At 40.8% G+C, this 27,891-nt stretch overlaps 3 protein-coding genes across 9 annotated transcripts in view; 2 read left to right on the forward strand and 1 right to left on the reverse strand.

Moving 5' to 3' along the window:
- Positions 1 to 173: 173 nt before the first annotated feature.
- On the forward strand, positions 174 to 3,040 carry RAB41 (RAB41, member RAS oncogene family). 2 transcript variants are annotated; one of them, XM_055266842.2, is made up of 8 exons: positions 174 to 343; positions 535 to 593; positions 800 to 853; positions 1,267 to 1,372; positions 1,512 to 1,623; positions 1,950 to 2,043; positions 2,259 to 2,322; positions 2,581 to 3,040. In XM_055266842.2, exons 1-8 carry the CDS (start codon positions 220 to 222, stop codon positions 2,634 to 2,636), a joined length of 669 nt encoding a protein of 222 aa, XP_055122817.1. In that variant the 5' UTR covers positions 174 to 219; the 3' UTR covers positions 2,637 to 3,040. The 2 variants fall into 2 exon arrangements, with proteins under 2 accessions (XP_055122817.1, XP_055122818.1); XM_055266843.2 differs by having other exon boundaries at positions 538 to 593.
- A 1,551-nt stretch (positions 3,041 to 4,591) lies between these two features.
- On the reverse strand, positions 4,592 to 7,979 carry PDZD11 (PDZ domain containing 11). Of its 3 annotated transcripts, XM_055266845.2 has the most exons (8): positions 7,854 to 7,937; positions 7,516 to 7,587; positions 7,249 to 7,348; positions 6,439 to 6,522; positions 6,126 to 6,182; positions 5,739 to 5,837; positions 5,273 to 5,333; positions 4,592 to 5,113 (listed from the first exon to the last, which is right to left on the reverse strand). In XM_055266845.2, the coding sequence occupies exons 3-8, from the start codon at positions 7,333 to 7,335 to the stop codon at positions 5,079 to 5,081; spliced, it is 423 nt and encodes a 140-aa protein (XP_055122820.1). In that variant the 5' UTR covers positions 7,336 to 7,348; positions 7,516 to 7,587; positions 7,854 to 7,937; the 3' UTR covers positions 4,592 to 5,078. The 3 variants fall into 3 exon arrangements, with proteins under 3 accessions (XP_055122820.1, XP_055122819.1, XP_055122821.1); XM_055266844.2 differs by lacking the exon at positions 7,516 to 7,587 and having other exon boundaries at positions 7,854 to 7,979; XM_055266846.2 differs by lacking the exons at positions 6,126 to 6,182; positions 7,516 to 7,587 and having other exon boundaries at positions 7,854 to 7,979.
- A 4-nt stretch (positions 7,980 to 7,983) lies between these two features.
- Positions 7,984 to 27,891, forward strand: part of KIF4A (kinesin family member 4A) — a 130,779-nt gene continuing 110,871 nt past the window's right edge. For 2 of the 4 annotated variants that reach the window (XM_063635127.1, XM_063635128.1), the window contains exons 1-7: positions 8,032 to 8,144; positions 8,431 to 8,571; positions 8,684 to 8,798; positions 14,995 to 15,185; positions 17,133 to 17,222; positions 19,915 to 20,081; positions 20,319 to 20,413. In XM_063635127.1, the coding sequence (XP_063491197.1) occupies positions 8,452 to 8,571; positions 8,684 to 8,798; positions 14,995 to 15,185; positions 17,133 to 17,222; positions 19,915 to 20,081; positions 20,319 to 20,413 (778 nt within the window). In that variant the 5' untranslated portion in view covers positions 8,032 to 8,144; positions 8,431 to 8,451. Of the gene's footprint in view, positions 8,316 to 8,430; positions 8,572 to 8,683; positions 8,799 to 14,994; positions 15,186 to 17,132; positions 17,223 to 19,914; positions 20,082 to 20,318; positions 20,414 to 27,891 lie in introns of all 4 variants that reach the window. The other 2 variants (XM_055266826.2, XM_063635126.1) reach the window with 2 other exon arrangements.

The raw sequence follows: 27,891 nt of genomic DNA on the forward strand, positions 1-27,891 counted from the left end.
TCCCGCTGTCCACCCCATGACCCCACTCGAGTGGTCATAGGATTGCGCGGAACACGAGGCGCAGTGCAAGCTGCCAGGTGGGGGCCGAGGGGGCGTGGCCGTGCCCACACCTGGGTGTGAAGCCAATGGCCATCAGCCGACGTCAGTAGAGCACGGCGTGACGTCCGGCGGCGCAGGCTGAGCGTTGGAAGCCATTTTGGCTGCAACCTACCTGAAGTCATGTCTGCCTTTAGTCACGACGAGGCCTGGATGGAGGCCGGAGGCTTTGGCCTGGAGGCTGCCGAAAGAACGGAATACCAGTCTCTGTGGAAATCTAAACTCTTATTCCTGGGAGAGCAGAGCGGTGCGGGTCTGGGTTGGGCTTTGGGGACAGGGAGGTGTAATTGGTATGAAATGGGGTGGGGCATTCTCTGGGGAACCGAGTTCCTCCTCGTTGGGAAAGGTTGGAGTGGGAGGAGAAGGGAGGGCTCATAGAAACTTTGAGGGGAGAAAGGGCACTGAGGGCGACGATTGGCCTGCTTATCTCCCTCACAGTAGGGAAGACATCCGTCATCACCCGCTTCATGTACAACAGCTTCGGCTGCGCCTGCCAGGTAAGCCCACCACTGAGTCATATGGCATATTTTTGCCGCTCTTCTTGGCGGACTCACCTGGAGATTCTCCTCCTCAAAGTTATGTATTATAAGCATTGGGAAGTGGAGCCAGGACAACTTCTTGAAAGGTCATTCTGCACTTTGGGTTCTAAGACTGCCTCATGTTAGTAATAGAATGCTGGAGTGTATCTGATTTTCTTCTGCAGGCAACTGTTGGAATTGACTTCTTGTCTAAGACCACGTACTTGGAGGACCAAATAGTGAGTGTTAACTCTCATACCACTAACCCTACACTTCAACCCCTTAGGCCTATTCATCACAGTTGGGTAGCACCATCAAAAAAAACTGAAGCCTCTTCAAATTACCAAGCCCTATGATGTTTCTTGTCTGTCTGCCTTCATCTAATCTCCAACTGTAACATAAAGTCCAAGAGACCTTGAATCCTTAAATCTGCTGTGCTGTAGGGTCTTCCTGAATCAAAACAGTATATTGAAATTGGTTGGACCTGTCCTAGGACTATAGGCCATTTGGTTTGAGGCTATAGCAGCCACTTCTCAGGGATCCAGTCTACCTGACCTTTTGTATTCTGCCTTTATTAGGTTTGAGCTTTTTAAAAAGGCTAGTTTCTTTTCTACCTTTCCCCATCTTCTTCCTAAACATTTGTTTTATGCAGGTTCAGCTGCAGCTATGGGACACAGCTGGCCAGGAGCGCTTTCACAGCCTAATTCCTAGCTACATTCGTGATTCAACTATTGCAGTGGTTGTCTATGACATCACAAGTGGGTGTTATGCAATGTTTTATTTGAAAAGGGGATTATAAAGGGATTGATAGGGAGATTGATAAAATTAGCAGAGAGGAAATGTTCTCTCCAAATCTCTCCTAAATGTTTCAACACTCTGCAACATATTCTCTTGCAGACATCAATTCTTTTAAGGAGACAGATAAGTGGGTAGAACATGTACGAGCAGAAAGAGGTGACGATGTTGTCATCATGTTGGTGGGTAATAAGATTGATCTGGATAACAAAAGGTAAAGTATAACTACAACTTCTTCTGGCATACCTAAAATTCAGTCTCTACAGGGAGGGTCAACTGTCCTCTATTTACTTGGGGAGGAGTTACCTTAGTCCCCTCTGTCCCCTACCAGCACTGCAGGATGGGAAGGACAGGGAGGCGTCCCATCAGGGCACAAGGATGTGGGGGGGGGTATAGGAGAGAGTCCCCACCCTGTAATCAGAAGGGTCATGGGTTTAAGGCTTCTAGGGTTCCTGGCCCTAGGTAAGCATCATTACACCTCAGAAGAATCTATCCATATCCAATAACTCTGGCCCTTTTCATCATTTCTGATTCGTCCAGACAAGTCACTGCAGAAGAGGGTGAAGAAAAATCCAGAAACCTCAATGTGATGTTTATTGAGACCAGTGCCAAAACCGGTTACAACGTGAAAAAGGTAATACTTGTTTCTTTCTATGGTACTTTAATTGCGCTCTGTCTGTAGCTACCACCACTGTTTACTCTTTTGGATAACCTTGGCTTATCTTTTGTGGGATGGGAGTCAAGGTTCATCTCCCCATCATGTATCTCAAAGGCCCTGAATTATCCTAGCCTCTGAACCTGACCTTTTTTCCCTTTTTTTTTTTGGTCACCATTCACACACACACACAGCTGTTCCAGCGTGTGGCTTCTGCCCTTCTTTCCACAAGGACTTCACCTCCACCAAAAGAGGGGAGTATCCTTTTTCCTAGCTTTGCTGGGGTAGGGAGTATACAAGTAGAGAAGGTAAGTTTCCTTGCTGAGTTGATGCCTGAGTGGTACTTAAGGGGAAAATGGGACTAACTTTAGCCCAAAGTAGTTCCTTGGTTTGCCTTTAGGTGAGAGGGATTGTAAGATCAGAATTCCTCTTCTACATCTCCTAGAAGCTGACCCTGGGTGTTAAGATTTGACTCCAGTCACCTCACTGTATTAGCTTCCTTAACACACACTTCAGCGGTTGAAATCGAACTGGAATCCTTCGAGGAGTCAGGCAACAGAAGCTATTGCTGACAGCTTAGGCTTTCTCTGCCTCATTTGATGGATTTCTTACATTTGGGCTTGCCATACCAGTTCTCCTCCCCACCTCGTTTTATGATACATGGCCACTTACTCTCTTCCAATTCCTAGGCTTGGGGTAAAAACAGAACCCCTGAAAGTGCTATCATTTTATCCTGACTGCATCTCACAGCTACTGGGTGGAAGCTTCTTGCAGCACCTGGGAATTCTACCTTACCTTCTCCGACAGCTAAAAGACATCTGTAGAGAATACAGTTCTACAGCAGCTGACATACTTCAAAGGCCAATACAATTCATTCTCCACTGTTTGTTGTTGTTTACCTACACTCTCAATAAATGGTTCTTTAACCTAAGGCTGTTATTGCTTCTGCTTTCTCCACACTATACCTATATTTCCACAATGCAATTATCTCATGTTGGTGCCCTAACATAGAACCAATCCAAGTATTTCAAACGAGAGCCAATTTAAGGCAGGAGGGTTTTTGCCTCTTAGGCCCATGGCACCTGGCTGGCACTTTTTACCATGTTTTTCATACTTCTTAGATACAATGTTTTAAGACCTGTTAACCACAGGGAGAGTCTTGGACCTCAACATTCAGCCAAGTCACCCAACATGCCTTTATGGAAGTAACCAAGCTACTATTTTCTTTCTTTTGTGGCCAGTGCAGGGCATGGGGTCAGCAAATAGGAGCATAGAACAGGATTTCCCAGGAAGCATAGAGACAGCTACATTAATTCTACCTCCAGCTCTGCTCTCAAGGGATGTTGCCACCTAACAATAGCAGTGAGGCTCTAGAAGAGGTATGCCAGTAGAGCTAGGGTGGGATATATAGGAAGAACCAGACCTTCCTCATACGGTATAGTACTACTATTTAGAACAATGTTTCCTACATTTGAAGACTTATTTACTTATTTCCTTTGCTTCTTTAAAAATCCAGGTTTCCAGATTCTACCTCAGACTAACAGAATCATTGTCCAGTAGAAGGGCCTATAAATACATATTTAAGCTCCCCAGGATTCTTTCAAGGCAAATTTTGGGACTTCATCATAGGGGTACATCACCCCACACCACACTAGAAAACTTTTTTTTTTTTCTTTGAGACAGTCTCACTCTGTCACCCAGCCTGGAGTGTGGCGGCGCCATCTTGGCTTACTGCAACATCCACCTCCAGGGTTCAAACGATCCTCCTGCCTCAGCCTCCCAAGTAGCTGGGACTACAGGCAGTATCCCACCACGCCCGTCTCATTTTTGCATTTTTTAGTAGAGACGGGGTTGCACCTTGTTGGCCAGGCTGCTCTCGAACTCCTGGCCTCAAGCTATCTGCGTGCCTTGGCCTCCCAAAGTGGTGGGATTACAGGCATGAGCCACCGCGCCCAGCCTCACACTAGAAAACTTTCAATTCCAAATGGGTATTTTGAACATGCCAGTAGTGATGGCATAGGCATGACCAGGAATCTTGTAATGGTGGATTGGTAACTAAAGATCTAGGAACATGGCAGAATGTTATTTGGGGCTGGGGGTGAAGAAAAGGGAGAAGTCAGCAGTTAGCACTACTCAACTTACAAGTTGGAAACTGTGAACCAATTTCTTACTGCTGCCTCAGAAAAGAAATGCATCTAAGCCCCTTCCTTTGTTTATGTTCCAGATCAAAGAATGTGGGAAAGGAGAAGAGAGAATTATATTACTACTGTCCCCTGCAGAGAAATGTTCAAAGCTCCTAGGGGAACGGGCAGTTTCTTTCAGTGCCCCTCACTCTATGCCATTCCTTAGTTATACTGTGGTTAAAGTTCGTCGGCCTCTCTAATGTTCTGGTTAGACATCATAGGTAGTTGCGAGGGAGGTATAGTATTGCTCTGTTCCTTCCAGTGGCTCCTCTCTTTGGAAGAGCTTTTTCTTCCCTCGATAGCATTTTACATCCAATCGGTAACATTCAAAAGTCACACCAATATTTCTTCAGCATTGTGTTTTACTTTCTGGGAGAGAGGCTAGGAGGAGGAAGGGGTGAAAACAGGGTCTCACTAGAGTCTCAAAAGTGTATGAATCCTCTGGTAGTACAAGGATGGGATAAGATGGCCAGGGAAGTCAGATGGAAAATCCCCAAGATTCTTTTTGCTACTGATTTCTATAATTAAAATATGACATATGTAAGGGACTAGTGCATGGTATTCAATAAATGTCAGTTGTCTTTCCTAACTAGGTTCCTCACAGGCTAGGTTATGCCTAGATATCATCATCCTCCTTTTAGGGAATGAAGCTCACCTAGAAAACTAGGGAACTAAAAGTGCAATATGGTTTGGGTAATGCAGTTGGTTAGCTGTCTCCCCATCCTCCCAACTCACTATTCCAGGGAGGGGCTGAAAATAGAAGTGGCTCCCCTGAAGTCTAGTTAGCATGTCATGGCAGAGTCCACATGAAGGGCTGTGGGCTGCAACTTCCTAGTGCACAGTCCTCTCTTTTTGGCGATGATAATCTGAAGGAAAGAAGAAGAAAAGGAGGAACAGAGCAGGTTATCTTCAGGCTTGATCTCCTGATTCCTTATCCCCAACTTGTAGGGCCTCTAGTCATCAGTATTTAAAGAGTTCTTACTTAGGGCCCTGTCCGGAAAGTGAAAAAAGAAAGTGGCACTTACTGTAGGGAAAGAAGCGCACACGCATGCTGATTTCACGAGCTGTCTTCAGGATCTCAACAGCCTGGAAGGAACACAGCAGCTTGTACAAATGAAGAGATATGACCCAAGACAGAATCATAATAGGGGGAAAGGGATTTGCCACTCCAACCTGTGTGTCACTAATAGCTGCTTCCCTCCGGTACTTTCCCAGGAGAGGTGCTTACTTTCTCTCTCTCTCTCTTTTTGTTTGTTTTGTTTGTTTGTTTGTTTTTGAGACAGGGTCTTGTTATGTTGCCTGGGCTGGTCTTAAATTCCTGGGCTCAAGTGATCCTCCCGCCTCAGCCTCCTAAGTAGCTGGGATTACAGGTGTGTACCACAGTGCCCAGCAAAATGCTTTCTTATTAAGTTACAGATTAGGCTACTCCTGTCCAATCCGTCCTATTTGAGATGGCTTCTTGCAGCACCACAGCCCAAGTACTGTGCTCACCTTGCTGTGCTCAATATCTTGGAAATCCACATCATTCACAGCTAGAACTTGGTCCCCTTCCTGAAGTCCTGCTCTATGTGCATCAGAGTCAGGAATCACCTGTTGGTAAAGAGAGAATACATGTGATTGGGATGCGATAATTTCAGAAGACTATCAGTGAAATCCGGTGCTATTCAAATGTAAGGTGCTATTGTTTTTCTGTGACAATGTATGCAGACAGATGGCCTGCCAAATGAAAAGTTTTAAGTGGGAAAGGGGGTGCCTCCATTATACCCCTTCTATGAATCCACTGAGTCATCCTCTCAGCCCTTGGGACATTAGGGTTATGCAATCTGTTAATTTAACAAAGGGAAGTAACGATCCATATTGCCTACTGGGCATAAATACCTTGGAGATGAAGATGCCTAGCTGGGAGGCCTTTCCTCCTCGGATGTTAAATCCCAACTGTAAGACAAGAGCACAGAATGGGGGCTCAATAGAGACCACAAACACAAGAACAACTAGTAGCATCATTGTGCTATAGCTCAGCCTGTGTGTCCCTGAGAGGACAGTCAGAAGTTGTAGAAGTGTTATCTCAGCTTTTCTGCCCACAAGAAGGAAAGTTTCGTCACATCTGCACCTGCTTTCCAATCCATCCCCCCAACACTGCCAACTTCTGGTATGGACAAATCTAGCCTGGAATAAGGTTTCATAAGTTCACCTGAGCTCCAGGAGGCTTCTTCAGTGTGATGGTTCGGGGCAGAAACTGGGTCAACTCATTGTTGTAGTCTGGGTGGTGTACCCTCTGCAAGACACAGCAACCCCAGAAATTTTACCAGTCTTACTTCACACCTACCTTCATCTGGAACACTAATGAATTACGCTGAAGTCGGGAAAAGGAAAGGTCATAGACTTAATTTAAGTAGAACAGATAACACTGACTAAATGAGTAGATGGATAGCACTGGGACAGCCCAGTAGCTCCCCATTTCTTCACCTTTTTTTTTTTTTTGAGATGGAGTTTTGCTCTTGTTGTGCAATGGCTCGATTTCGGCTCACCGCAACCTCTGCCTCCCAGGTTCAAGCGATTCTCCTGCCTCAGCCTCCCTAGTAGCTGGGATTACAGGCATGTGCCACCATGCCCGGCTAATTTTGTATTTTTAGTAGAGATAGGGTTTCTCCATGTCGGTCAGGCTGGTCTCGAACTCCCAACCTCAGGTGATCCGCCTGCTTTGGCCTCCCAAAGTGCTGGGATTACAGGCATGAGCCACCGTGCTGAACCTCTTAACAGTATGGAAACGAAGGCTCCAAATTTCCAGAATTAACCGGTGTGAACAGACCCTAGCAGGAGGCTTCCATAAAGAAGTTCCCAATGGGTCCTGTTGCTCAGAATCCAGCTTCTGGGTCCTCTGGCTACAACAGCTAAGATTCACTCTCCATTTCACCTTCTAACCCTGCTATCCTACCTTTCATGCATCATCTTATGCCCAGGAGGAAAAAATCTCCTACTCAGGAATACAGATGGTTCCCACCTCATGAGGAGGAATCCATGCTGGAGGATTCTCATAGGCAGGCAAGAAAACCACCGGGTAGTCATCATAAGGAATCCGGCTGTCCATCTCGGGCAGGGCCCTGGAAGAGTGAATCAGAACAGACAAAAAGTGGTTAAAAAGGGAGAGCAGCCCAGCAAGTTTCAGAAAGCAGCTCCAACCCATTCCAAGGCAGTCAGTCTACAGACCCAGCCCACATCTAGGTGTTAAGGTTGGAGGACAGAAGGAAGAAAGAAGAAAACTCTTAACTTAGCTAAACATCTTCTGGATGCCAAGCAACCTGTCAGGTACTCTAGAAAGAGGACCTCATTTTTCACAATCCTGCAAAACATATGTTACCGTCTTAAACCTGGAGAAGAGGAAATCAGGGTCGAGTCTAAAAAGATCTACTTTCGAAGCCCAAGGGAGTGTTAACTATCCGCAGGGACTTGGGGCAAGGCACCGCCCCACATTTCCTAGATGTGATTAGTAACGGTAGGGTCCTCAGATCGACCCTTCCTTCACCTGACCAGCCACCTCCCACGTCCCCGCCCCACATTCTGCCTGAGACCCGCGCTCTCAGCCGCATAAACGCCGCACCACCTCACCAGTGGGTAGTCCACAGCGACCTCAGGCTCCGCTCACCGCCAATTCAGTCTGGGAACCGGAAGCGGATGCTCCGCAGGGTCGAAAAGAGGCCGGGCCAGGGTGCAAAGAGCTGACCCTCCCCTTCCCAGCGCGCCGGCCTGCGCGCGCCGACGTGCGCGCTCCGCCTTCGGGCAGACCGCACTGCAATTGGTTGGCGTCTCCGGGACGGATTTGAAACTTGGCGGTTAAAGCTCCGGCTGGGACAGGGCGGCGGGAGACCCAGGGAGAACGGGGAAGGGACATTTAGTTTGGTGAGTTACGGGGCACACCTTAGCTCAGAACCTGTTTTTACCCAATACCCTAGGGCTTTGGTTCTTTGTCGCCGTCCCCGTTGGAGTTTTTTCTTTGCATTTCAGAAGCCCGTGCACTCTCTTTAGAGTGCAGGGCTGACGGGCGGTCCAGCCCTGGCCAAGTCCTGGAGGGTGAATCTCCCAAGATAGTGTTCCCGCTGAGGAGGGTCGGAACCGGGGAGGACGCCCTCCCACCCCTGCTGACCTACTAACATTCATCAGCGAGCCTTCTTTTTCCCCCTCGCAGAGACGGTGCTGAGATAGGATCATGAAGGAAGAGGTGAAGGGAATTCCTGTAAGAGTGGCGCTGCGTTGTCGCCCTCTGGTCCCCAAAGAGATTAGCGAGGGCTGCCAGATGTGCCTTTCCTTCGTGCCCGGAGAGCCTCAGGTGCGTAGCAGAGTCCAGAGCCTGTGTCTGAACAGCTGGGGCCAAATGGTAACGAGGGGTGTGGTCTTGCCTTTCATTTTTAACCTTACGCCTTGTCCCTTGCCTTCTCTAGGTGGTGGTTGGTACAGATAAATCCTTCACCTACGATTTTGTGTTTGATCCCTCTACTGAACAGGAAGAAGTCTTCAATACAGCAGTAGCGCCTCTCATAAAAGGCGTATTTAAAGGTGAGGCGATTTGATTCCTCGAACATAACATATATATTCCTTGAGCATATACTATGTGCCAAGCACTGTGCTTGGGCACTGCAAATACAGGAATGGATGAATCATGATTCCTGCCTTCAAGAAGCCCTTAGCCTAATAACATTTGTGAAAGTCTCTGTACCCTTGAAGCTAGTTTTATTCTGTATTTGCTTTATGTGGTTCTGTTCATCTTTGACTTGTATATGTTTGTGTTTATCCTGGAACTTCATTAGATTATAAACTCTGTGGTGGTTGCTGATGGTGATAAGTGTGCCACCCTATTTGAGGCTCAGGCACTGCAAAGCTTGTTGAGGGATTCAGGTGATAAATAATACAGCTTCGAGGCCCTGAAGGAGTTCAAAGTCCGAGGGATAGGAATGGAGATAGATGACTACACAAATAATTTTGAATATATAAAAATTTTTAAATTTTTTGTACCTATCTTTTAGAAGAAAAATTTTTCAAGTTAAAAATATACAACAGAGTCAGTCCTGTAGAAGTAGTAGCTCTGCTCTCATACAAAGTGGTATGAAAAACAGAAGGATGGCTCTAACTCTGCTTGGGGAATTTGGGGTGAATTTCACAGAGTGGGAAAACTTTGAGATGGGTCTTGAATAATGAGTATACTTCTTTCAGGTGGAGAAGGGGAGTGCCTAAAGCCTCTGAATACTATGACCAGTTACTAATCTTTATTGCGGAAGCTAAGTCTTTAATGCTGTTGAAGACCATAGCAGGGCTCTAAAGAAGGGAGCAGTGCCTGAGAGATGTCTAATTATTATTCCAATACAGTGGTTATTCAAGATTCAAAACAGAGGTTCATTTAAAAGAAGTAGAATCATGGCATCCTAGTGCCGTAAAGTTGAAAGAGACATTTGTATATCATCTAGTTTGTTTTTCATCCAAAGAAAAATGCGTTCTAACAATATCTGTTAGGTGAACTGCCAGTGTCTAAAATTTTTTTGACAGGGAACTCACTGACTCACGGGTAGTCCAGTTGAGATTTGGGTTTTGGACAAGTCTAATTATGTTATAAAGATCTTTATATTAAGATGAAATTTACTTCCTGGTAATTTCTACCCAGTGATGTTAGTTCATCCCTTTAGAAGCCTTCTTCCAGGCAACAGCTATTCACATATTTTTTCACGTTTTTTTGTTTAATGATATGGCTCAAGGAACACTGAAATTTTTGTTTCAAAATTTTAAGATATTAATGCAATAATTTCAAACGTATAGAATGTTGCAAGAACAGCATAAAAAACATTTTTTCCCTGAACCATTTGAGATGAGTCGTTGGCCTGATACCCCCCCATACTTTAGTGTGTATTTCCTACAAAAAAGGACTTTCTTCTAAGTTACCACAATACAACCATCAAAACAATAAAATTTGCACTGCTACATTACTACCATCTATTCCTGAAACCCCATTCAAGTTTCACCAATTGTCCAGTAAATATTTTATGGCAAAAAGATCTAGTTCAAAATCACGTTTTATTTAGTTTTGCTGTCTCTTTAGTCTCCATTCTAAAACAGTTCTTTAGTCTTTTTTTGACTTTTATGATTTTGACACTTTGAAGATTACAGGCCAGTTATTTTGTAAACCATTTCTCAATATTGTTTTGTCTGGTGTTTACTTATGATTAGATTCAGGTTGTGTATCTTTTAGCAGGAATATCACAGAAGTGGTGCTGTTTTCTTCTCACTGAAACCTATTGGGCAGCACATGATTTTGATTTATTCTATTACTACTGATGTTCATTTTGATCATTTGATTAAGGTGTTAATCTGCTGGGCTTCTCCACTATAATCTTTTTCCTTTTTACATACAGTATTTGGAAAACCGTTAAGTGTTTCTACCTAATTCTCTTCAATTATCCCTGCCTTTCCTTTAGGCATTCCTGAAACAATATGGTTTTCAGACCCTTCACTATCCGGTCAGATTCCTCAGGCTATACCTCCACAGCTTAGTAAGAGCACCACAGTTCTACTTTTATATTCTCAACTTGGGAAACTGATAGAATTAAATTATGTTCGTTAAAGGCAACATAAAGTAGAAAGTGATTCCAGTATACATGTGTTTGCTTAACATTGCCCTCGGTTGCAAAAACAAAGCCAATATTTTTTATAGTCAGCTCAACAGCACCCTCTTGCACTCTGAACTCCTGGTACCACAGAGCCCTAAGTATTTTGTGAAAACTACTAAAACCTTGTTTCCCAAGTTATTGCTATCTGCACATATCTGTGGTATTGCAGAAAATTATGGAATGTTATTCTCTTGCCCCATAGTCATGCCAGCTGATACCAGCGATCTATTACAGTGAAAATCTCAATTTAGCATCTTCTTATGATCCTTCATTTAGACCAACAAATTTTTTCAAAACTTCAAAGTTTTCATTTAGATTAAAACATTGTTTCAAAGTTTAAAGGGTTTTTTCCTTCAGACTGCAAAATTATCTTGGTAAATAGCAGATAACAGCTTTGACATAAATATGATGATCGTTTAACAGAGAAAGCTTGCTTTGTGTTCCTTGACAACGTGTCTGCCACACTAATAAGGGACAGACTTCCCTAAGGTCATTATTTTTTTCACCTTGAAGTAAATTTGCATTTGTAGTTCCTTTTAGGTGCCATGCTTATAGTTTTAGAAGCTACTACCGTACAATTAAGTAGCAAGTTATTATCATGCATCAGTTAACGACAGGGATACCTTCGGAGAAGTGCATTATTAGGCTGTTTTGTCATTCTCTGAACATCGTAGAGTGCATGTATACAAACCTAGATAGTAGAGCCTCCTATACACCTGAGCCTACTGCTCCTAGGCTACAAACCTGAAAAGCATGTTACTGTACTGAATATTGTAGGCAGTTGTAACATCATGGAAAATATTTGTGATCTAAGCCTAGAAAAGCTGAAGTAAAAATACAATATGAAAGGTAAAAACTGATACACCTGTACAGGGCAATTACCGTGAATGGAGCTTGCAGGACTGGAAGTTGCTCTGAGTGAGTCAGTGATGAGTGGTGAGTGAATGTAAGGGCCTAAGACATTATTGTATACTACTGTAGACTTTATGAACACTGGATACTTAGGTTACACTAAATTTATTAAACATTGTGTCTTTCTTCAATAATAAATTAACCTTAGCTTATTATAACTTTTTTACTTTATAAACTTTAATTTTTTAAATCTTTTTGACTTCTTTGTAATAATACTTAGCTTAAAACACAAATACATTGCACAGCAGAATAAACATTTTCACTCTGCATCTTTATTCTGTAAGCTTTTTTCTTTTTAAAAAATATATATTTTTTTACTTTTTAAACTTTTTGTTAAAAACTAAGACACAAACATACACATTAGCCTAGGCCCACCCAGGGCTAGGATCTTCAGTATCACTGTCTTCCACCTCCACGTCTTGTCCTGCTGGAAAGTCTTCAGGGACAATAACATCCATTGAGCTGTCATCTCCTATGACAACAATACTTTCTTCTGGAATACCTCTTGAAGGACCTTCCTGAGGCTGTTTTACAGTTAACTTTATTTATCATAAGTAGAAGGAGTATACTCTTAAAAATGATAAAAAGTATGGTATAGTATATTAAACACATAAACTAGTAACAATCATTTATTATTATGAAGCGTTACATACTGTGTTACATATAGCACATAGTTGGATGTGCTATACTTTTATATGAGTAGCAGTGAAGTAGGTTTCCTTACCCCAGCATCAACACAAATGTGTAACATGTTGCACTGCAATATTATAATGGCTAAGTCAATAAGCAACAGGAATTTTTCACCATTGTATATACATTCTACATGATTGAAATGCTATTATATGGCACACGACTGTAACAACCGAAGTTAAAGTAAAAATAACCTATCGTCTAATTGTTTCTTTATAAAATCTTGCTACAGTTGTTTATCTTCCTCTAGCTTCAATCCAAACTTTGAATTTATGGGATAAAATGAAAATGCCCGCTGGGCATGGTCGCTCAAGCCTGTAATCTCAGCACTTTGGGAGGCTGAGGTGGGCAGATCATTTGAGGTCAGGAGTTTGAAACCAGCCTGGCCAACATGGTGAAACTCGTCTCTACCAAAAAATACAACAAAATTAGCTGGGCATAGTAGCACGCGCCTATAGTCCTAGCTACCCTGGAGGCTCAGGTGGGAGGATCGCTTGGGCCTGGGAGGCGGAGCTGTGATTGCACACACTGCGCTGCAGCCTGGGTGACCGAGTGAGACCTTGTCTCAAAAAAATGGGGAGGGGGAGTGCTGAGTAACTAGTAATTTGGATTATCTGACAAGAGAAAATATAAAAACTAATCTACAAAATAAACATTTTTACCACAACTAAGCCCAAACAGAAATATACTTTTTTTTGAAACCGAATCTCCCTCGGTGGCCCAGGCTGAAGTGCAGTGGCGCGATCTCGGTTCACTGTAACCTCCGCCTCCTGGGTTCAAGCAATTCTCCTGCCTCAGCCTCCCGAGTATCTGGGACCACAGGCGCCCACCATCACACCCAGCTAATCTTTGTGTTTTTAGTACAGATAGGGTTTCGCCACGTTGGCCAGGCTGGTTTCAAACTCTGACCTCAAGCGATCTGCCTGCCTCGGCCTCCCAAAGTGCTGGGATTGCAGGCGTGAGCCACCGCACCTGGCCAATAAACTCAAACAGAAACATATTTTATGGGTCTTTCTGCAAACAGTACCGATAACATAAGTGATAACGAAAAACACAGCCTCTGTTCAATAGTGCCTTCTATTTAATAATTTAAAAAATGCAAACAGGAGAAAAGAAAACACAAAAAATTGACCATCCTATGGCTTGGTGCGGTGGCTCACACCTGTAATCCCAGCACTTTGAGAGGCCGAGACGGGCGGATCACAAGGTCAGGAGATCAAGACCATCCTGGCTAACACAGTGAAACCCCATCTCTACTAAAAATACAAAAAATTAACTGGGTGTGGTGGCACGCACCTATAATCCCAGCTACTTGGGAGACTGAGGCAGGAGAATCGCTTGAACCTGGGAGGTGGAGGTTGTAGTTAGTCGAGATCGCGCCACTGCACTCCAGCCTGGGCGACAGAGCGAGACTCCATCTCAAAAAAAAAAAAAATTTACCATCCTATTTCTCAGAGATAAACATCAAAATAATTAATTATATACTTTTGATCTTTTCCTATCCATACACTGATATTTAACAATTATTTTTAAGCTGCTTTTTTCAGTTAACTATATTGTGAACATCTTTGAATAAATGATTCTTTTTTTTTTTTTTTTTGAGACAGGGTCCACTCTGTCACCTAGGCTGGAGTGCAGTGGCTCGATCAAGGCTCACTGTAACCTCTGCCTACCAGGCTCAGGTGATTCTCCTGCCTCAGCCTCCAAAGTAGCTGGGATTATAGGCACCTGCCACCATGCCCTGCTAATTTTTGTATTTTTAGTAGAGACGGGCTTTCACCATGTTGCCCAGTCTAATGTTAAACTCCTGAGCTAAAGCAATCTGCCTGCCTCGGCTTCCCAAAGTCCTGGGATTACAGGCATGAGTCACGGAACCCGGCTCATTAATGGATGATTCTTTATTAATTCTCAATAAAAGCAAAGGCATATATCACATTGAATTATGCTTAAATGATGATATTTCTGTAAGGAGCCTGATAATATGGTCCAAATGCATTCTGAGAGTTCAGATATGAAGTAGATGCTTTCATTGACTGTAAAAAACAATCTTGTTTCCTTTTCAGATAAATACTGTTAATCAAGAAAATACATGCCAGAATCCTTTCTTTTTCTTTAATTTAATTTCTGTAATTTAAAATTGCTTAAGGTAGGAAGACAGAATTTTCAAGCTCCAAATGGCTTTTGACAGTGACTTGGCCACCTTCATTTAGTCAGTCATATCTTTTAAGTGTTTGATTTCCTAGCTTCTAAGGGCTATCACTAGGGGGACACATTTTAGGGTTGGGTTTTGTTTTGTTTTTGTTTGTTTTTTGCTTATTTTGAGTAGTGCAAAGTCATGGTACCCACAGAACTTTTCTTTGTGTCTGCCATTCTTAAGAGACTGTATTAAGAGAGCAATCTCAATTTTATTGCAAATAATTGCTGAAGGAAATGGAGTATATTGATTAGATGAAAATGTTTAAACACCACTATGCATGTGACGTCTATTTTGCCAGGATATAATGCAACGGTCCTGGCCTATGGGCAGACTGGCTCTGGAAAAACCTATTCGATGGGAGGTGCATACACTGCAGAGCAAGAGAATGAACCAACAGTTGGGGTTATTCCTAGGGTAATACAACTGCTCTTCAAAGAAATTGATAAAAAGAGTGACTTTGAATTTACTCTGAAAGTGTCTTACTTAGAGGTAAGCAATTTATGTTTAATTATTCTGTATTCAAAATTGTCTTTGGGTCGAAAAATAAATCCAAATCAGGTTTTTCCTGACATGACTCAAATTAGTAAGTTGCATTTTAATTAATTGATAGAGAAAACTTACTGACTCAGTTGGATCCGGCTCCCACCCAATTCTTTCCTTGGTGTTAGAATAGTCTGTTTAATTTTGATTGTTGGAGGAACTGGCATTGCCATATAAAAGGATGATAGGAATTCTTTAATTCCAGTTTGGCCTCTGTTACTGATTACCTGTATAGTCTGCAGAAGAGTGTTTGATTTCCCTTTACTGTTTGCGACTTAAATGATAATGCTGTTGCCTCATGAAGAATGTTGTAAAAACCAGCTGACATATTGAGCTGTATAAGCGGTGATAGAGTGTGTTTATTAAACAGATATTTATTGATAACCTACCATGTGCCAGGCCCAATTCAAGGCACTTGGGTATATGAGGTTCTTGGTATATATCAGTGAACAAAACAAAAATTCTAGCCCTTATGGGAGTTTGTGTTCTAGTGTATATTAGTATAGTTGTAGACTGGCCAATTATATCTAACTTCATAACATCAAAAACACATCTTTAGGGAACTGATGGCTTCTGGGAAGCTAGCTAGTTGGTTCCATAGCAGTGATGTCTTATCCTTTAGGTGGTAATAATTAAACTTATATAATTTAAGCCTGCAATTATAAGTTGTATGTGAATACTTAATCCTGAAGTTCAATCTCAACATGCTAACAGGTAAAGAGATGTAGAACTGGAAGACAGGGGATTACATCATTAAGATTAGCCTTCTTGGCCAGGCCCGGTGGTTCACGCCTGTAATCCTAGCACTTTGGGAGGCCAGGGCGGGAGGATCACTTCAACCCAGGGGTCCGAGACTAGCCTGGGCAACATGGTAAGACTTTGTCTCTACAAAAACTTTAAAGATTAGCCAGGCGAGGTGGTGCATGCCTGCAGTCCCAGCTGCTGAGGAGGCTGAGGCAGGATGGAAGGATTGCTTGAGCCCCAGAGTGAGACCTTAAAGGCAGTTTTTAATTCTATTTATTTATTTATTTTGAGAAAGAGTCCCACTCTCTCACAGGCTGGAGTGCAGTGGCAAAATCATAGCTCACTGCAGCCTCCAGCTCCTGCTCAAGTGATCCTCCCACCCCACCTCAGCCTTCCAAGCAGCTGGGACTACAAGCGTGTGCCACTTCACCTGGCTAATTTTTAAATTTTTGTAGAGACGGGGTCTCACTATGTTGCCCAGGCTGGTGACAGACCCCTGGGCTCAAGTGATCCTCCCATTTTGGCTTCCCAAAGTTCTGGGATTATAGGCGTGAGTGACTGTGCTCAGCTAGATTAGCCTTCTCGAGTCTCTTGATTAACCTATTTGTGGCCAACATAATTGAGTATCAAAATAACTCCAGATCCTGGTATGTTAAATAATAGCAATAGCAGTAATAGCAAACAAATGTAGTGCTTATATGTGCTAAACACTGTTCTAAGTACTTAAAATTCTGTTTCATATTGAAATTGTAGCTGCCACTTCTTCCTTTTCCATCCACCCCCATCTATGTACCTGTTATTCACATTTTAACAAAATGGGTGAATGTAATGCTATTATGATGCCATCAAAGAACTGAATTTGCATGGCCATGTAACTTTTCATGTGTCTGCTGTTCCTAAGAGACTCTGTCTTAAGAGAGCAATCTCAATTTTGCTACAAGCAATATGTGAATTCATTCTTATAAAACATCAGGTGATTACCTATAGGGTTATGGTCCTTTTCTTAATTCTACAAGTAATACATGTTCATTATAAACAAATGTTTAAATATAGAAAGTCACAAATAATTTTTAAAATTACCTATGATCTCACCACCCAGAGATTACCACTGTTAACATCTTGTTTTTGCCACTTTATTTTCAACAATATCAGATTTACAATGAAGAAATTTTGGATCTTCTATGCCCATCTCGTGAGAAAGCTCAAATAAATATACGGGAGGATCCTAAGGAAGGCATAAAGGTGTGTTTGTCTCTCATTTGATGTTATTAAAAAATTTTGGCAATTATAATACTAAAGTTCACATCCCTTTTATCTGCCACTGTGGTTTTAAGTGACTACTATCCTCTCAGTCAGGTTTTGTGTGGTCCTAAGTCCCTTTGTTAATCTAAAATTTCTAGGTGGGAGCTCTTGTGGGGAAGCAAGGAAAGACTCATGTTCAGTTTTATCACCTTCCTGTTACCTAGAGGAATGCTAATATCAATTAAATATTATTTATAGAGTTCTAAGGCTGAGCAGTCCAGTATGTTAGCCACTAGCCACAAGTGGCTATTTAAATTTAAATGAATTAAAATTGAATAAAATTTTAAAAATTCATTTCCTCAGGCACACTAGCCACATATGAAGTGCTCGATAGCTACATATGGCTAGTGGTAACCATATTGGAGAGCACAGATAGATACAGAACATATCCATGTATTTTCTTCTGGGTCATTGTTAGCCAGCTACTAATGCATGGATATGATTGAACATATCTATATCCAATAGAAAATTCTATTGGACAGCACTGTAATAGACATTTTGCTGGGCTTTGGGATGATATTTTTAAAATTGAAAAGTTAATATATAATTTTTAAAACATGTAAGTATCATAGGAAGAAGAGATAGCTTATTTGAGAATCTTCTGTCAGATAGTATAGATGCAAGATGAGGAGCTAGAACTGAACAGAAAATGTGAGGCAAAATTGAGAGTTTCCTATGTGGGAGTGAACCAAATCCAGAAGCCAGTGCTGAAAACAGGCAGAGCTTGAGTATTCAGGAGTGGGAAAATCAGAGGCTGGAAGTAGATGAGACTAGGTAGTACTTTGAGAAAACTTGGAATAATATCTTACTCCTGTTCTCCTTCCCTTCTTCTCTTGCACAAAGAAAAAAAGAGAAAGTTGAAGATTTGGGGTACCAGTGAGGGACAGGTGCCTGTGCTCCTGATTTTTTTTTCTGGTCATTAAGTTGTTAGCCAGCTACTAATGCAAAGTTTAAAGGATCAGCCCTGATAAGCTTGTAATATGCAAAGATAATTTGGATAGTGAGGATAAGAAACCTGGACAAAATACATGCTATTGTACTGAGCCAGCACTTGACCCTGTTTCAAGATCTTTTATATGCCCTATGTTAAGGCAGGAATTAAGTCCTAAGAGTTGTTTGAGGTGAGATTTGCAATACAGAGAAGTATGAGTTCCTGACACAAATTGGTAAGGAAGAGTTTGTAAACACTCTTCAGATGGGATGGATAGGCTTTAAGTAAGTAGAGAAAATAAGGATATTCTTATGGTAAGGAATAGCTTTAGCAGGAAAGCAGAAAATATACACCTGAGGGTAATAAGACTACACAAGTCTGTCTGGATTAGAGGATTTGGGCTGGGAAGTAACAGGAGATATGTTAGGACCAGATTATGAAGCCGGGCTAAAGAGCTTAGTTTCTATCCCTTTGAACCATATATAAACTATGTAAAACTTCTGAGTGAGGGATTACTGTGGCTACTTTTACCAAGTTTTTATCTTATATGTGTATCTCTCCAACTCTGTTACAAGTGATATGTGAATTCATTCTTATAAGGAATTCACCCTAACCTGGAGGTCAGGGGAGTACTTTGAAATCTCTTTGTATCTTCATTATCTAGCACAGGGCTTAGTAGGTTGGTGACATTTTAGGAAAACCAAACAGAAATGGGTTGAAAAGGAGAAAGACTAGGATGAGGAAGACCAGTTGGGAAACTGTTGCTTATTTTTTAGGTGTGAAGTGATATGGGCCTGAACTACGCAAGTAGATGTGTAAAGGAAAAGGAAGTGATGGATTCAAAAGGAGAATGACTAGTAGTTGGTGATAGATGGGATATGGAGGAGTGGAAGAAGTTGAAGGCGATGTGAGTTTTTGAGAATATGAGACAAGATTAATAGAAATGGAGAAGTATTATAGTAGAGAGAATTAGTGTTTGTGGGAGGAAGATGAATTTGGTTTATAATTGACTGATTTCAAAGTATAAGTGGTAAGGTAGATCGTTAGAAATAAAAGACTAGAAATTAGGGCCACAGAAGTAAGTTTGGGAGCTATGAAGTAATAAAATTATAGCATATTGGAGCTAGAAAAGACTTCATAAGCATCTAGTCCAATCACCTCAGAGGCTCCAAGAGATTCACCTTGTATAAGTTCTCCCAGGTAAATACAATACTAAGCCTGGGGCCCTGTTTTCCTGGCTTCCTAATCCAGTGGAAACTGTACCATGCTATTTCCTCTAGTGAAAATGAGGTTTAAAATGAATCAGGTACAGAGAGGAGCATGGGGTCAGATAGAGGTGAAAGTAACAAAGAGAAATGCCATCGCTGTTTGTGTTGTACTTGCTCTCCTTGGGACCAGAATTAACTTCACTTGGGGTTCCTTGGAAGGCAGGTAGCCATTGCTACCCTAAAATCTTGAGATCTTTACCAGCTCCAGTATTGGCTGGCACCCTTGTTTCTGAAGTTCCTGAGGAAGATTGGAGACCTTGGTTTCCAGCTCTCTTCACAGAGTTGCCACTTAAAGCAGTTCTTATCACTGTGACTGTTCTATTTGAGGTTCTACTAGAATATCAAGGCATTCTTTTAAACCACCAATCCCTATATTTCTGACCAAGCATTTGAAGTATAAATCATAAGGGAATTTTCTCTTTCTTGCAATTAGATTGTGGGACTCACTGAGAAGACTGTTTTAGTTGCCTTGGATACTGTTTCCTGTTTGGAGCAAGGCAACAACTCTAGGACTGTGGCCTCCACGGCTATGAACTCCCAGTCGTCCCGATCTCATGCCATCTTTACAATCTCCTTAGAGCAAAGAAAGAAAAGTGACAAGTAAGTTACAATTTAAAGAGTCAAGATTTTTAGTATTAGTTCTATTAAGGTTAAACATTAGGCTGCTTCTTCAATTGATTTGACCAATCATCAGACATCAGTATTGTGAGCACGAGTGACTAATGGAGCCACTTTGACTGACTTGAAAGAAAATGAGAACTGACAGGTCAGCTTTGATATTCAGCTACTCTCAAGCTTGTGTACCATTCTCACTGTGTCTTCCTTTCATTATCACAGGAATAGCAGCTTTCGCTCCAAGCTGCATCTTGTAGACCTCGCTGGATCAGAAAGACAGAAGAAAACCAAGGCTGAAGGGGATCGTCTAAAAGAGGGTAAGAGAGTAATTAAGGTCGCAGTTGTAGATTAAAAACTTCTAGTACTCTTGTTGGTATTGTTGGTGTTTCGACTGGGATTTGAGATCACATTCTAACAGTAACTACGATTCAGATTTGAGGCTGAGTTCAGAAATAGCAAAAAATTGTTTCTTTCCCTTGCACTCATTCTCTAATTCAGGTATGAGATTTGGTTCTGGCCCTTGGTTTGATTTCATCTGGTCCAGGCAAGTTTTAGTTTTAGTTTTGTTTTGTTTTAGCCCAACTATTTATAATTAAAATCAGTATCCTGATTCTGTCATTTTAAGTATTCACCATCCCTTCCAGATGTTGTCACATACAAACCTCAGCACAATTTCCATGCCTTCATTCAAGTTGTTGAATTTGAAAAGTGATGAAATTCCTAAGGCTAGAAGAACCCTGTGATGTATGCTATTAGAAACCTTCTTCTAGGCCGGGCGCGGTGGCTCACGCTTGTAATCCCAGCACTTTGGGAGGCCGAGGCGGGCGGATCACGAGGTCAGGAGATCGAGACCACGGTGAAACCCCGTCTCTACTAAAAATACAAAAAATTAGCCGGGCGTGGTGGCGGGCGCCTGTAGTCCCAGCTACTCGGAGAGGCTGAGGCAGGAGAATGGCGTGAACCCGGGAGGCGGAGCTTGCAGTGAGCCGAGATTGCGCCACTGCACTCCAGCCTGGGCGACAGAGCGAGACTCCGTCTCAAAAAAAAAAAAAAAAAAAGAAACCTTCTTCTAACATTATAATGACCTGGTAATCTGCATGCCTTGGGAATGGTCTTCAAGTGATTATTAATCTCTCTAACAAAAATTAACATCCAGCTCTATATCTCAATTTTGTTCTTAAGGATATCATAAAATAGTTCATCAGATGCCTTGCTAAATCCAGATATACTGTATCTACTGTATTTCTCATAGCTACCAGCTTAGTAACAATACAAAAAAGAAATAAGGGATTTTAGCCTAAAGTGCTTTTTCTTGGTGAATTCAAGGTTGGCTTCTAGTGCTTATTCTTCTGTTTTCTAGGTTCTTGCATGCTGTCCCTGTAATAATCCACTCCAGACTTATATCAAACCCACTGTTCGGTAATTTATGGAATTAACTTTTATCCCTGTTTTGAAAATTGAAATTGCATCTGCCCAGTCTTCTGGAATGTCTTTCTCTGTGATTCATCAAAGATCGTTGACATAGCTTCAGCAGTCTCATTTGAAATTACTGTATGTTCCCTTAGCTATAATTCATCTGGTCCAAGATATTTGAACTCTTATTAAAACACTTACTACCTCTTTACTCATATTGGGCTTCATTTCTCTCTTGGGAACCGAGAAGGCAGAAGGAAAAATAGTAATTGAGGAATTTTACTTCTGTCATTTATCATTATTATACTGCTGGCACTGAGTGCAGACCTGTTTCTTCCTCATTCAGCTTTTTCTTCTGAGTGTCATTCAAAGTACCCTTTTTGTTCTATGTTTGCACTTGAGATTTAGCTTTCCTAAGACTGTTTTTAAAGGCTGTTATGCTTTCTTTATCTTCTTTTAGGTGTTCAGTTCCAAGTTGTTTTATTTAACAGCTTTATTGAGATACAGTTTACGTACTATAACATTACCTATTTAAACTGTACATATCAGTGGATTTTAGTATATTCACAGAGTTGTACAATCATCATCATAATCTAATTTTAGAAAATTTTATCATCCCAAGGAGAAGCCCCATATTCATTAGCAGTCACTCCCCATTCCCACCCCTTTCCCTGGCCCTAGGCAACCACTTAACTTACATTTCATATAAATGTAATCATACAATATGTTGTCTTTTGTGACTGGCTTAGCCTAAGATTTTCAAGGTTCATCCATGTTGCATCATATATCAGTACTTCATTCCTTTTTTTTTTTTTTTTTTGAGAGAGAGAGAGAGTCTCACTCTGTTGCCCAGGCTGGAGTGCAGTGGCATGATCTTGGCTCACTGCAACCTCCACCTTCCAGGTTCAAGCAGTTCTACTGCCTCAGCCTCCCATAGCTGGGGTTACAAGCATGTGCCACCATGCCTGGCTAATTTTTGTATTTTTTAGTAGAGATGGGGTTTTATTCACCATGTTGGCCAGGCTGGTCTTGAACTCCTGACCTCAAGTGATCCACCCGCCTCAGCCTCCCAAAGTGCTGGGATTACAGGCGTGAGCCACCATACCTGGCCTCATTACTTTTTATTGCTGAACAATATTCCATTGTATGGATATGCCACATTTTGTTTGTTCATTCATCAGTCATATCCAATTTTCTCTGTTATGAACTTCTGTGTGTAAATTTTCATTTTCATGTGGACAAAGGTTTTCATTTATCTTGGGTATATACCTAGGAATGGAATTGCTAGGTCATATGGTAACTCTGTTTAACTTTTTTTTAAAAGAATAAAAGATATAATTATATAATTAACATACCATAACACTCACCCTTTTAAAGTATACAATTCACTGATTTTTAGTATGTTCACAAGGAGTTGTATAACCATCACCGCAATAAATTTTAGAATATTTTCATCACCTCAAAAAGAAATCCATAGCCGTTAGCATTCACTCCTTATTTCCCCTCAATATATGTTCCTCACCTCTCATCCTAGGCAATAACCAATCCTCTGTCTCTGCAGATTTGCCTATTCTGGGCATTTCATATAAATGGAATTATACAATATGTGGTCTTTCATGACTGGCTTCTTTCACATAGCATAACGTCAAAGTTCATCTATATTGTAGCATGTATCAGTACTTAATTCTGTTTTATTGCCAAACAATCTTCCATTGTATGGAAATACCATGTTTTTATTTATCCTTTCATCCCTTGATAGACATTTGGGTTGTTTTCATTTTGGGTTATTATGAATAATGCTGCTATGAACATTTGTGTATAAGTTTTTCTATAGACAAGTTTTCATTTCTCTTGAGTGTATACCTATGAGTGGAATTGCTGGATCATATGGTCATTCCATGTTTAACCTTTTGAAGAACTGCCATCACACTGTTTTTCAAAGCAACGACATCATTTTATGTTCTCACCAGCAATATATAAAGGTTCCAGTATCTCCACATTTTCACTTGTTACTTATTTATTTTTCAAACTCCTGGATGCCATCAGATTTGCTTGTTATTATGCCTTTTTAATTATAGCTATCCTAGTGGGTACGAAGTAGTATCTCATTGTGGTTTTTATTTCTATTTCACTGATGGCTAATGATGTTGAACATCGTTATATATCTTTTGGAAGAATGTCCTTTCATATCATGTTTAGACTTGGACCCATTTTGAGTTAATTTTTGCATATGATGTGAAGAGTGGTCCAGTTTCTTTAGCATCTGTATATGCAGTTATCCCAGCATCGTTTGTTGAAAAGACTATCCTTTCCCCCATTGAATTGTCTTGGCATACTTGTCAAGAAGCAACTGGTCTCTATTCCTTTGATCTATATGCCTTATGCCTTATGTCTTCATTACTGTAGCTTTGTGGTAAGTTTTGAAATTTGGAAGTGTGAGTCCTCCAACTTCGTTCTTGTTCAAGATTGTATTGGCTATTCTGGGTCCCTTTTATTTCCATATGAATATTAGGTTCGACTTGTCAATTTCTGCAAAAAAGCCAGCTGGGATTTTTATAGAGATTTTGCTGAATCTGTAGATCCACTTGGGAAGTATTGCCATCTTAACAATATTAAGTCTTTCAATGTATGAACATCAGATGTCTTTCTTTTTCTTTTTCAAATTTTTTATTTTTATCTTTATTTTATTTTATTTTATTTTATTTTATTTTATTTTATTTTATTTTATTTTATTTTATTTTATCTTTTGAGACAGTCTCACTCTGTTGCCCAGGCTGGAGTGCGGTGGCGTGATCTCGGCTCACTGCAACCTCTGCTTCCCGGGTTCAAGCTATTCTCCTGCCTTAGCCTCCCAAGTAAGTAGCTGAGACTACAGGCACATGCCAGCATGCCTGGCTGATTTTTGTATTTTTAGTAGAGACGGGACTTCACCATGTTGGCCAGGCTGGTCTCAAACTCCTAACCTCAAGTAATCCACCCGCCTTGGCCTTCCAAAGTGCTGGGATTACAGGCATGAGCCACCGTGCCTGGCCTCTTTTTCCTTTTTTTAGAGACAGGATCTTGCTCTGTTTCCCGGGTTGGAAAGCAATGGCTGCAGCCTCAACCTCCCAGGCTCAAGCAATCTTGCTACCTCAGCCTCCCAAGTAGCTGGGACTATAGGCATGTACACCACTCTTGGTTAATTTTTAATTTTTTTGTAGAGACGGGTCTCACTTTCTTGTCCAGGCTGGTCTTGAATGCCTGGCCTCAAGCGATCTTCCTGCCTTTACCTCCCAAAGTGCTGGTTTATAGGCATGAGCGACTGTGCTTGGAGTATCTTTCTTTTTATTTAATTTTTTAAAAATATTTTTTGATAATGATTTTTTTAAATTTTCAGAGTATAAGTTTTACACTTCTTTTGTTAAATTTATTCCTAAGCATTTTATCCTTTCCAATGCTATTGTAAATGCAATTGTTTTCTTAATTTCATTTTCAATTTGTTTATTGAGTTTTGTAGATCTTGTATCTGCAAACTTGCAGAACTTATTAGTTCTAATAGTTTTTTAAATAGATGCTTTAGGATTTCTATGTACAAGATCATGTCACCTGTGAATAGAGATACTTTTACTTCTTTCTTTCTAGTCTGGATGCCTTTACTTCTTTTTCTTGCCTACTTGTCCTGGCTAGAAGCGCCAGTACAATGGTGAATAAAAGTGGTGAGAATGAATGTTGTTATTTTGTTACTGATCTTAAGGGAAAAGCATTCAGTCTTTGTTCTTCACAGGTGCCCTACCAGGTTGAGGAAGTTCCCTTGTACACCTAGTTTGTTAAGTGTTTTTATCATGAATGGGTATTTGTCAAATGCTTTTTTGTCATCTATTGATGTGATCACATGATCACATTATTTTTGTTCTTTAGTCTATTGATATGGTATACTGCATTAATTGATTTTTGAATGTTAAACCAACCTTGTATTCCTAGGATAAATCTCACTTTTTTTTTGTTTAGTGACTTTCCTGGACTGATTCTGTAAGCTGGATTCCCTGTAGTTTGCCATCACAGAAGTGTCTTCTCTGTTAATTTAGTGGTTACTTGATGACTGGTCTCAGTTACTTAAATGCCTTGAACCTGTAAATCTTCCACCATTTGCCAAGAGCTTTGTGTCTGTGTTTGGGCATATGCCTTCAACACTCAGGCACTTTTACAACTCTGCCTTAGCCTTCACTGCTTGAACAGTCTCAAAGTCAGCCAGAGATGCAAAATTTAGGGCTTTTTAGGTCTTTCCTGAGCATGTAGACAGCCCTATACATTCAGACAACTTTCTAGACCTTCAGAAATATATCTGAACTTTTTAATCCCCACTCCCTCCCATGGATACCTCATTTCCCAGACCTTTTAAGCTCTTGGCTAGGCTTTTGTTTAACCATGATTATCAAGTTTGGTGTTTATCTTTACCAGATGTTTTTCTGTGCATATGTGTATGTGTACATACAGTAATATAGTTTTTATATACCTTTAAATATTTTGGCATTGCCTAATTTATTTATTTCCTTTTAACTATACAAGTAATACATGAATAGATTCTCGTATAAAAATACAAACAATACAGATGAAGATAAAATCTACCTTGATTTACCACCCAGTCCTAATCCAGAGGTGAACACTTTCATCTGACTGGTGGGTATCATTCAAGATTTTTTCACACACACATATATTTTTTATTGGTGTTTCTGTATTTTTAAAGATAAATGTCATCATGCTACACATATTGTTTTTCAACTTGCTTTTATCTCTTCGTGATACAACTTTGAGATTTTTTTGTTTTGTTTTGTTTTGTTTTGTTTTAAGAGATGGAATCTCGCTCTGTCGCCCAGGCTGGAGTGCAGTGGCACGATCTCGGCTCACTGCAACCTCCGCCTCCTGGGTTCAAGCAATTCTCCTGCCTCAGCCTCCCAAGTAGGTGGGATTACAGGTACACGCTGCCACGCATGACTAATTTTTTGTATTTTAGTAGAGATGGGGTTTCACCATGTTGCCCAGGCTGGTCTCGAACTCCTGAGCTCAAGCCATCTGCCCGCCTCTGCCTCCCAAAGTGCTAGGATTACAGGCGTGCACCACCGCGCCAGGCCTGAGATCTTTTTTGTATCCCATGTATATAAGTCTACTTCATTTAAAAAACTGTTACATAGGATTCCACAGTATACAGTCTACCTTGTTTATTCGTATTTTGGTTGACATTTCAGTTTTCCAATTTCTGGCTATTGGAAATTGATGGCTCACTAGATAGCCTTGTACATGATAAACATGTGAGAGTATTCTCTGTTATGTACCTGAAAGAGGAATTGCTAGATTGAAGGGTATACACGTTTGAGTAAATACTATTAAATATTGCACACCAAAATGTCTGCCTCTTTATCCACTCTACCTACAAAATATGATGATGTTTCTCTATACTACTGACAGTATTGGATATTATTGACCTTTTTAGTTTTGCCTGTCTTGAATATTGCATGTTATTGGCTATTTCTCTTTCCATTTCTATGAATTGCCTGTTCATACCCTTTGTTTATTTTTTCTTCTTTCATATTGTATTTTTCTTGTTGATTTGTAGGAATTGTTTATATATTCTGGATATTAAGCCTTAGTTACAGATATTGCATATGTTTTCCTCAGTCTCATTTTTTAACTTTATTGGTCTTTTTCATTTGTGCCTTGTGTGTGTATTTCTTCTTACATATTTTTTCTGTTTTTGAATATGTAAAATTGGCTACTTAAGGAGCAATAGCTTTTTTTCTTTTTCAGCCTTATTGAGGTATAATTGACAAACAAAAATTGTAAATGTTTAAAGTAGACAGTGTGATACTTTGATATATGCATAAATTGTGAAATGATTACCACAGTCAAGCTAATTAGCATATCAATCACCTCATGTAGTTATATTTTTCAATATATTATTTCTTGAAGTAAAATTTATATACAATTGGCCTGGCACAGTGACTCATGCCTGTAATCCCAACACTTGGGGAGGTTGAGAAGGGCAGATCACTTGAAGCCAGGAGTTTGAGACCAGCCTGGTCAACGTGTTAAAACCTTGTGTCTACTAACAATCCAAAAATTAGCTGAGCGTGGTGGTGCACGCCTGTAGTCCCAGCTACTCTGGTGGCTGAGGCACGAGCTTTGCTTGAACCTGCAAGGCGGAGGTTACAGTGAGCCAAGATCACACCCCTGCACTCCAGGCTGGGTGACAGAGTGAGACTCTTTTTCAAAAGCAAACAAAAAAAATTTATATACAGTAAAATGCACATACCTTAAATGCTTAGTTTGTTGAGTTTTGGTAGTTATATACATTCATATATCTACCACCAAAAATATCATATAAAACAATTCCATCTTTCCAGAAACT

Source organism: Symphalangus syndactylus, chromosome X (assembly GCF_028878055.3).
Source record: "Symphalangus syndactylus isolate Jambi chromosome X, NHGRI_mSymSyn1-v2.1_pri, whole genome shotgun sequence".
NCBI classification, from domain to species: Eukaryota; Metazoa; Chordata; class Mammalia; order Primates; family Hylobatidae; genus Symphalangus; species Symphalangus syndactylus.